At 40.8% G+C, this 11,159-nt stretch overlaps 1 protein-coding gene across 1 annotated transcript in view; it reads right to left on the bottom strand.

Moving 5' to 3' along the window:
• Positions 1-8,669: 8,669 nt before the first annotated feature.
• Positions 8,670-11,159, bottom strand: part of med10 (mediator complex subunit 10) — a 4,194-nt gene continuing 1,704 nt past the window's right edge. Inside the window, exons 3-4 of the mRNA XM_088328960.1 lie at positions 9,216-9,318; positions 8,670-9,143 (exon numbers count right to left, since the gene is read on the bottom strand). Coding sequence (XP_088185086.1) covers positions 9,048-9,143; positions 9,216-9,318 — 199 coding nt within the window. The 3' untranslated portion in view covers positions 8,670-9,047. The remainder of the gene's footprint in view (positions 9,144-9,215; positions 9,319-11,159) is intronic.

Below are 11,159 nucleotides of genomic sequence, written 5' to 3'. Positions count from 1 at the left end.
TTTCTTTCTTTCTTTCTCCCCCCCACTCTCTCTCTCTCTCTCTCTCTCTCTCTCACTCTTTTCATTCTCTATTTTCTTCTCTCTTTCTCTCTCTCCTTTTTCATCTCTATGTCTTTACTTTTTTCTTTCTTTCTCTCCATTTTTATTTTCTCTTTTAATTAATTTCTTTGTCACTCTCTTTCTCTCACTCACACTCTTTCTAGCTTTCTCTCTTTATATCCTCTCCCTCTTTCTTTTTCTTTTCTCTTGTTCCCTTTAATCTACCAGTCCAAGAGTTTTTCTACCCAAACAGCCCCTGAGCGAAAAATGAGTTTGATACCCATGGTTTGTACAATACTTCCCTTCTTCCTTCCTGCCTACCTTCCTTCCTTCCTTCCTTCCTCCCTTCCTTCCTCCCTTCCTTCCTTCCTTCCTTCCTCCCTCCCTTTCTTTCTTTCTTTCTTTCTTTCTTTCATTCTTCCTTTCTTTCTCTCTCTCTCTCTCTCTCTCTCTCTATCTCTCTCTCACTCTTCATTATCTATTTTATTATCTATTTTCTTCTCTCCTTTTCTCTCTCTTTTTTCATCTCTATCTTTTTTAATTAATTAATTTATCACTCTCTTTCTCTATTTCTCTCACTCACACTCTTTCCAGCTTTCTTTCTTTATATCCTCTCCCTCTTTTCTACCCAAGCAGCCCCTGAGCAAAAAATGAGTTTGACACCCATGGTTTATACGATACTGTTTACCTTAAATTTCATTACAGAAGACAAGTTTTAATTTTTTGATCAACAATCCCTTCTCCTCCTCCCAAGTCGAATTGTTTGGGCTCGGGCCAGGTTTGGCTTTAATAGACCTGGAGTTGGGTTGGGGTTACATTTTTTACCCTGGCTAGTTAGTCTGTAATTGCCTTAACTTGTGATTGAGATGACTTCATCGTCTGGGCTTTGTTGTCACTATCACACCCGGGGCTTGCCATTTCACCCGTTCGCATCACACCCCATGAGGCCATTGAGATGCGAGCTTAATTAAACCAAAGGGAAATTACGACAATCCCCCCTCCCCCTTGCTCCGGCAACTCATCCCTTATTCATTTCAGTCCACGCGGCGTTTTGCGTTGTAGCCCCCCTAGAAATGAGGCCGTCTGTAATAAGCGAAAAGCGTGGCCAACTATTGTTTTGCATCTATTAAGGTCCATCTGCTGAGCTTTTTAAGCGCCGTCATCCAATTGTTGACGGGTCCTTAGCGTGGGCAGGTGCGAGGAACATCACTGTTCTGATTTATGCTTTCCCATTTAGCGCTTTTATCATCCTATTACGGGCGCCCTCACGCACGCAATCTGTTCTCCCCGTTTCCGACGCTGTTTAAAACACTGATGTGAGAAGGCCTCACGTGTGTTATTTTTTTTGTTTTTCTTTGGACTGATAGCAAACAGATGGAATTTTAAAGATGCAGTATGAATATGTTTGTTTTTTTAAGCAATGACGTGCATGATGCCAAAGTAGCGCTTCACCCAGAGCTGACGTACGCTGTTGACAAACACATCCTGAATTTCACGAGATGACAAATAATGACTGGATCATTGCGTTTGGGGTTCTGGCGGGGTAAAAGAGAGAAGTAAATGGAAAAAACAAGTTGACACACAAGAGGTTTGATGAGAAACAAGTTTTTACTTTATTTAGATGTTTTCCAGAAAAAGGTACACATATCTCTCGGTTGCCGCGGTTAATGGGGACCAGAACCCCCCGCGAAAAGTGAAAACTACAAAGTAGCGACACGCCTTTGTAAAGCCCACAAGGGTCAAGCTTACCCTCAAGATGACGTCCTTACCCACTGAGGGTAAACGATCGTAACAAAATACCAACTATAGATTTACACATAAAAACACAGAATTGCACTTGAATGAATTGGAGGGGTTCTCCTTTCAGTGTAAGAAAGTGATTTAGAGAGCGGCCGGCTAGATGCACTTTAGCATCGGGTATCCTTGATTTGGCCAGGTCTCCGAGATCATTAAAATGCAACCGTCCTGAATGTAGTTGGTTTCCCACCAGTCGTAACTCCACGTCATCAGTTTCATGGGTTATGTCTCCTTTCAGAACACCTTTTTGGGCAGGGAGCTGAAGCGGCCGAGGCAGGGAAGGTCACCGCTGGGTCCTGTCATGGTTGGGTTATTATGTTGTGGCTTAGCGGTGAGCTCAGACAGAGGAAGCAATAAGTGTTGCACGGTTCTCGAAAATGGTGGCATTTAATGACAAAAATAGTCAACAAAGTAACAAACAAATGGTCAAAAACAATAGTAAACTGTCAAAAGCAAAAAAAAATAAATAAATCAAACCTCGCAAACACGGGAACCAGTGCTAAAACTGAGAGGTTGCTGGTTCGAGCCTCGGCCGAATCACACCTAAGAAGTACAACCTTGGTACCCGTTGCCGGCCTGCGTGGCACTGAGCAGTCGGGGTTGCAATTGAGAGGTTTGGTCACCGTCGCCGTAGTTTGTACACCATGGTCAAAATAAGTCCCTTTGTTCAGAAAATGATATTAGGCAACGAGAATCTAGAGAGGAGAGAAAAGACCTTGTGACGTTGGGGTTGTTGCTATAGGGAAGAACTGAAAAGAAGGCCGACGGGGATCCGCCTCGTGACCCGAGTCGAGAGGTCGAATGACCATCACCTAGCCGAAGCGAAACGGGTCCAGGTCACCATGAGAGGGGACAGGAAGAGGGGCGACCCGCACCCGTGCAAACAAATTTTTCTGTCCGTCGACGCTTAACATTAGCATCAAAAAGACGTTATGCTAATAGCATCAAAAGTGGCTAGCGAGGTTCTTGTATCTCCGCGGCAACCCGAGGTCGCTCGGGGGCAGGAGGCAATTTACATGCAAGACCGAATGCATGAATCTTTTGCTGGAATTATTCAACGTCCTCGGTATCCAACTGTGAGTTTGGTGCATTCCTAGCTTTTTGATCTCGTGATGAAGACAACTCGGATAGCTCGCTAGCTCTCAAATAGCAAAAAAAGGAAAAAAATATAACAATACCTTTTTAAAATATGGCAGTTCGATTATTTGCTTGCCGCAACAATTATGTGCTTTTTGAACAACAAAGTCACACCGAATGATTTTTTTTTATATAGTGAGACGAGATAAAAAATGACTGGATGGCTTTACTTCCTTTTAGCTTGCTAATACCAGGGTTCGTACACATTTTTCATGGCCATATTTGAGCACTTTTGAAGGATTTTCCAATTTCTCCAGTACCATTAAAAGAAAAAACCCATCATGCATTTTGGAGATGCACAAATACATCTGGAATTTTATATGTGTTTTTCAATATTGCGTGTGTATTTATCAAGATAAAAAGCTGAAAGATATGAGGGAGCAAGTCCATGCATGATTTTGTATAATACCAACAGAACCTTAAAATGACATCTTAAGCTAACAGGGAGTCAATGCAGGTCAGCTAAAATCAGGGGATGTGATCAAACTGTCTTGTCTTCGTTGTCTTCGTTTGTACCAGCTGTAGGCTCTTGATTTTGGACTTCGGGAGACCGGAGAGTAGTGAATAAGAGTAATGGAGACGGGAGGTAACAAACACATGAATTATAATCTCCGCATCCGACTGAGACAGCACAGGGTGAATTTTAGCAATGTTGTGAAGATGGAAAAAAACTGTTCTAGTAATATTCTTCACGTGTGCTTGAAAGGACAGATCTGGGTCAAATATGACACCTAAATTTTTAACTGAGTCACTCTTGGTGATCTTACATTTGTCAATGTTCAGAGCCGTTTTTCAGAAGAAGTCACGGCATTTAGATGGACCAATAACTAACATTTCGATCTTTTCAGAGTTAAGGCGCAAGACGTTGAGTGACATAGGGAGCATAAATGCTTTGAATCTTAATGAGGACAAAGTCTCTAATAGCTTGCACAAAATAGGAAGTTTTTCCCAAGCGATTTAGGATCTAGTGCCCGTCGATGCGGCGGTCCGGCTCATCCCTGAAGAGTGGGATGACTCGCTGTACTGAAGGACAACAGCGACCAGATGATAAGAATGTTGTATTTGAGTCAGATCTGGAGGCTTCTCCTCCTACCTGTAAACATGGAAACCAGGATTATCTGTTTCATGTGGGTAAGGAAACTCCTACCCAAAAAAACACCCTGGAGCAGGGTGGGCACCGCCAGGCTGTACTTGCCCAAGACACACCACAGCCCCTACAACCTAAGTGATTAAAGGATCCGTGAACCGTGATAATAAATCTCTATTATGTATACCTAATCCTAGCAATAATACACATTGCGTAGTGCCCTGTTTTGGTGTAGCATGCACCTGTTCTCTTTGGCGTGACCTTCATAGGACAAAGCCATACAAATTAATGCCAGTTGCTGTTAATCACAAGGTAAAAAGAAATGCAATGGCAAAGCCAAGCCACCAGACAGCAGTGTCGGCATTATTTATCCGCAGACATGTTGAGAAACATGGCAACAACTTCAAGCGTTTATGACGACTTCACCCAAAATTCAAGCGCTTTTCAACCTTTTTCAACACGAGCATAAATGTCAAGCATTTTCAAAGATTTCAAAAACCCGTACGAATCCTGTAATACGATCCGAAATTGCGTTTCTTACTCTGCAGCTGCTCAGAACATAAAGACGTTAAATACTTATTGTAATAGTAACTTTCATAGTATTATGAGTAATTTAGGTCATTTTGCAAAAGAAAATCCCAAAATTGTGACATTGAATGTGAAACAATTACGATTGTATGAAAAGAAACGTTTGATATATTTTAATTGTGTATTTTCATGGTGGCTGCACGTCACTGGTAATATTTACACATCCCTAATATTGGATCTGTAATCCACTTTACAACTTCAACTTTCTTGTAAAATATGCATTATGCACAGTGTACAGCACAGATGAAATTACTTCCGGTTTCCCACGTGCAAACATAAAATAAATAAGACACAATTCAGATTATAAATAATAATAAATGTTAAAAAATATATATATATTTAAGGTTTAGGATAAAAAATGCAAAGTAACAAAGCAGTTTTGCAGTGGAATGGTAGAAGGATGAAAGTTTGAAGGGGGGTGGGCAGCCTGATGGAACCAACTGTCCTTGAGCCTGCTGATTCTGGCCCTGAGACTCTGCAGTCTTTTCCCTGACTGCAGCTGGTTGGAGGCTGTGAGATGGGTGGGTGGGTCACCTGAAATCCTGGTGGCTTTGCGGATGAGGCAGGAGTTGTACATGTCCAGGAGGGGCTTAAGTGGGACACCAATGACCTTCTTTGGCTGTTCTTACAATGCGTTGCCATCAGCAGGACACGGTGGAGGCGCCATACCGAACGTTGATGCAGATGGTCAGGATGATCTCGATTTTATTACGAGGTTGAAATATTAAGAGTTGTACTGCCAGTTATTGTGGGTAGATCACTTGATACTGCACCAATTGCCCATTCTTGCCTTACCTAAAAGTATAGCACGTAGCAAAATGGGGGCAGATGCGAGCCTTTGAGAAACGAAAGCCCGTGTGTGAACTTTTGTACCCTGGCGCTTTTGACTACCTCTCAAACCCGTGAAAACTCCAAACCGTGTCTTCTTCTGCAATTTTCCTTTAGGGTTTCCGGTTTTGTACCGTGAGTTCGACGAACGGGACGGACTTTTATAGGTCAGTGAATCCATTATCTACGGATTGGTATCATCATACACCGTGCAACGTGAGAACAAATAAACACAGTATCAGTTTCCAAATCAAGACAAAACATGATGAGGCGTAAAATTTTCATTTTTATCTTCCTAAGTAAAAAATACCAGGTTCCATGTGCAAAGGAAGCTAATCTCAAGACTACAGCTGTTTCTTCGTTCTTGTCCTGAAGCTTAACCAAAATCGTCTTATGTCCTTCACGCCTCGCGACAAAACGATCACACACACACTGTGAAAAAATGGGATGTGTTTGTGTGGGAGGAGAGTAGCAGCGCAGACCAAATAGGATAAAAACACAGCAGCTAATTGAATTTCCACCATTGCGCTCTGGGCTCGTTATCGGATTGAAAAATCTACCCTTGACCGAGTTCACTTTGTCCCCGGGAGGACTTGGGAGGTCAAATGTTAAGTGAGGGAGCGCTGATTTTAATGGGTACATTGTCATCGCCAACATTTTACAAGGGAAAGCAATTACTTTTCCACAAAAACATTGGAAAAATATGCTGGAAAACACTGAGAGGGACTCATTATTAGCATCTCAGGTGGAAAATCAGGGTTTCAGTGACATCAAACACATTTTGAATACGTTAACAAAACGTTTTCAAAGCAAAAAAATACATAAAAGGCAAACATCACACCACATATCAAAAGCTCAAACGGCTGGAAATGGGAGGAGTTTGAAGCCCGTAGACTAAATGGATATGGAGTGTCTCTGCTAAGTGGCCATTTGCAAGCTCTCAAGATTGCACAAGCCAAAAAATAGGAAGGCTTCATTGCTTGTGTACAAGTTTTCTTCTATTTTTATATGCGGATGTTTTAAAAAGAGCTTAAGGGCATAGGCGTCAATGCAAGTATATACGGTTTTTTGTAACTAGACGGTTACGTCCGATTAACCTGCTATTTTTGGATGTCAGTAATTTGTGGGGTAATTTAGTTCTATCACCGTAAAGAAAACACACAATAAAAGACAAAAAACATAATTTTAGCTCATGGGGAGACGCAGTCAGTTCTAGGCCTGATTCTCATCTGCCCAAAACTTCACCAACTCCCCCTTTTATTCACAGAACTGTTGAGGGAAGGAAGTTGGAAAAATGAATAAAGGTACACCCCATTTGTATACAGGAAACATCACACAGAAGAATGCAGCTTTACTCCACAAGCAAATGATTTATAAGTCTGAACTGGGCTGGGTTATTGTGATTTTTTTTTTGTGGTTGACCGAATCAAATGTACCCCACTTCTTATATCTCTTCTTATTTTCCCTCGCTCGTACTCCCTTTTTTTCCTCTTTTCTCCATTTTCCCTTTTATTTCTTTCTCTTTCCATTTTACACTCCCTTTCTCTTTCTTTTCCTCCCTTTTCTCTCACCCTCGATCGCTCTCTTGATTCCTCTCTTTCTTTCTTTTCTCTTTTTCTCTACCTTTCTATCGCCCTCTTTCTGTAATTGTTCTTTCTTTTAAATGGCAATAATGAACCTGGTAATAACATAGTAAAAACATAGTAAGTAGTGCAAGGTAGTTTATGATTTTAGAAAAGTAAATCAAACTGATATTGGATGAATTTGTGTAGCCAATATTTTGACATCCGAATCCAGCATTTGGACCAGAATGGCTTCTCTCCCTGCACGGTAGCGAGGAGAGCGTGAACAGGGATCGATGAGAGTTTCCGTGTGTTGACGTGACATGAGACAATGTAGATGGGCGCTCTGGGGACCGATGGCGGTCCCGCTTTCCTCACAGTTTAAGTACAGTGCCTAACAAAGGTGATTTTGAAGTATATCCATAGTCCTTTTTTCTGTTGTAATGTCTGGAGTATGACATTGGTACTGTAGTAGTATTTCTGTAATATTTATTTTGTATTTCTGTGGTTTCTGTAGTATTTATATAGTCTTATTTTCTATTCAGAATGAAACCAAAAGAATATACAAGGTCCCTGTTTTCAAACACTGTGATGTTCATTTTGTACTATTTTTGATTCTGTGGTGCAGTGGTTAGCATATTCGCCTATCATGTGAAAGGTCCTTGGTTAGAGACCGGGTGGAAACATGTGTTTTCCCTGGAGAGGGACGAGTGCAACCAGGCTGTACTTGCCCAATAGACACCACGGGAAATGGTGCCACTACGACCATAGTGGTTAAGGGATCCAACTGGTAACAACTTTTGTAGTAAACACATAAAGATGGTTACTTTATTCATCCCCGTAGGGAAATTCACACTTCCAGTAGTATCCTTGTGTTGAAAATAACACGATAATAAAGTAAAAGGAATGTAATACATATATACCCAATGTAACGTGTTGCTATAGAGTATTTAAATAGTGCTACATAAAATACACACTGTAATAAAAATAGGGTAATATGCAATGTGGGGGTGTGGTTTAATGTGGGCTTTTACTCCCCCGGGTGGAGTTAAAGAGCCTCATGACATGAGGAACAAATGATCTCCTCAGTCTGTCCGTGGAAGAGGACTGGGACAGCAGTCTGTCGCTGAAGCTGCTCTTCCGTTTGGAGATGACGCTGTGTAGTGGATGTGATGATGATTGATGATTGACCGCAGCTTTTGACAATTGGGACAAGGTTGACCAAAAACATTTTTTTTAGTATTACTTTGTTTAATATTATATATAATGTCATTATACAGCATTTTTGACCGTCTGGTTTAAATGCACATGCTCTGTTCTGGGTTAAGAGGTCTGTGAAAGGAGACAACAGGTAATCTTGGGCCTAAAAAGGTCGACGCAACCCAAGCCCGTGGTTATCTAAGCCAGTCACAGCCCGAGCCAGACCAATTACCTGAATGTGACGGCCCGAACCTGGAGAAAACTTCACTTTTCATAAATTGTGAGGGCTGGGCCTCTCTCTGACTGACTTTTCTTTCAAAGTTTTCCACCCTTCATTGTTCATTGTTTCTTTTTCTTTGAGCCGAGCATTCCATATATATTTGAAATAGCAAACCAATGTTACTAAACCCTTGAAAAAGAACAGACCAAGCTCTACTTACAAAACAATTTAATATAAATAGGATACAAAGAAAGAGCAGACAAGTTTCTGAGCACGTAACAAAAAAAAATATAAACACTTGCCTTCATAATAGTTTAATTTACATAAAAAAATAATGGACACATTGTGTGATTTGAAGCTGTATGAAGAATCAGAAAAAGATAGTAACACATATCTCAATGGCTTCCATTCAAATTATAGTGCTTGAAATATATCCTGCTGCAACATGAGTTTCAAACCGACACACTCCACCAAAATTAACGTTTTGGAGATTGAAACTTGGCTTAGTCTGCTTGCGACCAGGAAGAATTATCCACTTTTATCTACATACAAGACTTGGGATAAAACTCGTGGCCCGGTGCGGGACTCACTAAGACGGGGCATCGTCGCCATGTATCGCCTTATATTTCGCCATCTCCTCCGGGAAAACTTTGCCGAGTTCCGAGATAAGGAGACTCTTGAATTTCTGCGTGAATAAAAAGCGACCACCGAGTCAAATCTGTTGAACAGTTTCATGATTCAGTGATGTATTTCTTACCGTCAGGGTGTCAATTTTTCCTTTAACTTGCTCGTTACGGGCCAAGGCTCTCTCCAAACACTCCTTTGTGTACAACTGCGGGTTTCGACCCTGGTCGATGTATCTGAATACATAAAACGAACGTTTCACCACTGCCTTAATCATTTTCCCCCGTGAGCATGAGATTCACAAGCAGTGTTGAGAATAACGACGTTGTCTTTTCGGTGACCGGGCAATAGATTACTTTTCAACGGCGTTAGCGTTACTGATGGTCAAAAGCGCCGCGTTACATTGGCTGCAGAACTCCAACGGCGGCGCTTGCCGACACACCTGACGGCGTTTTTATCGACAGGGTTTTTCACTCTCCTCAGAGTTCATTACATCACCTTTTGGATCATGTCACCATTCAAAGTAGCGACTGCTATAATGTAAGTTAGCGATTACAAATATAGTATTTACTATATTCGCCGAAAGAAAAGGCAAATTGGTGAATGCGGCTGCAACAGACTTGTCGTTCGCGAACGAAGCGGCTTTATGAGCAGACTCTTGTGTGAGCCGGCTACCCACCAATCGAGAGCCGGTTCCCTTCGAGACGCGACTTTTCTCTTGTGATTGATCAAATTGCATTTTTGGGGGGGATTCTGTGCTGTTGACGTTGAATTTGTGCGGTATAAAAAAAGGTTAAAATTCTTTTGTATTTTATATTTTTCTTTGAAGATTTAAAAATATTTTAATTTGGTGCCTGTGTTCTTCAGTGTGATCGTTTAAGTGTCAATTTTGCGTTATTTTCCCCCTTTTTTTAAAGTAACGGAAATAGTTAATTTCCCTTTTAACTAGTTAGCTTTTACCATAGAGGGGGTTTTTAAGGGTTATTGTTCTATCTTCGTTATTCATTATCCGTTATCGGTCAGTTCATAAAGCCTTGCTGCGATCATTGCGAATGCACCGTTCCCGGAGTAACTCAGTTATAACACGTTTACGTTTTTGGAAGCGTAGCGAGTTACTATAACTACTTTAATAAAGTAATGGTCATGTGTTTTTCATACATAAGGCGCACCGGACTATTAGGCGATACAGTAGAGGCTGGGGTTACCGTACGTAATAGGTCCATTAGAAGGCGAATCAAACTTTATAAATAGATAAAAAAACACCTAAATTGAATAAATAGCCATTTTATTATTTTCTCCGAGGTAAACCATTAGTATTTTCGGGACACATCTTTAACTATTCTTTAACAGCTGCAAGGTATAACATTTATCTTTTCCTCCATTTAGTAACCACGTTTAAACAGTCTGACACCGTTACGTTAAATTAAACGTGCAATCACATTATATTACTACTACTTTTGCTTTGAACTACAACTACTCGTAGTAGTTCAAATCAAAAACAAGACCAATACCAATTTGAAAGCAATAGCATCATAACTGTAAACTTTAAGCTGTAAACACACTAAATAAACATGTAGAGCTCAATTTCAGTTCCTTAATCAGAATCCCTCGAAATCTTCTTTCACGTACTACTTCTTCAACGGGGTAAAATTGAGTCGCCAGCTGCTTACCGTAGTTCCGAAACCTGTTGTGACTAATTACTGATACATTTATAAGGCACACCATGATATAATGCACATGGTCAGCTTTTAGGTGCACCTTATAGTGCGGAAATTATGGTACTTGGCATGCTCCTTTTCTGTATTCATATACTATCGCTTGGTGTTATGATTTGCAGGTATAATATTAGGTCTACCATCAAAAGTTTGACACTGGTGCAAAATGCTGCAGCAAAAAATGACCAGGACAATTACAGTCTATCAAATTACCCCAATTTTAGCTGCCTTGCAATCGCTTCCTGTCTGTTAAAAGATTTACTTTTCCCAATGTTCTTGCTTGGCGCATCCATCCAGAAAATGGTAATCTATTTGTGATTCCAAGAGCCAAGAAGAAATCCACAGGATTGAAAGGATTCTAC

Source organism: Urocampus carinirostris, chromosome 2 (assembly GCF_059441175.1).
Source record: "Urocampus carinirostris isolate Australia breed hairy pipefish chromosome 2, RoL_Ucar_1.0, whole genome shotgun sequence".
Classification (NCBI taxonomy): domain Eukaryota; kingdom Metazoa; phylum Chordata; class Actinopteri; order Syngnathiformes; family Syngnathidae; genus Urocampus; species Urocampus carinirostris.
Note: the sequence above shows the minus strand (reverse complement) of the source record. Positions and strands in the feature narration are given on the sequence as shown.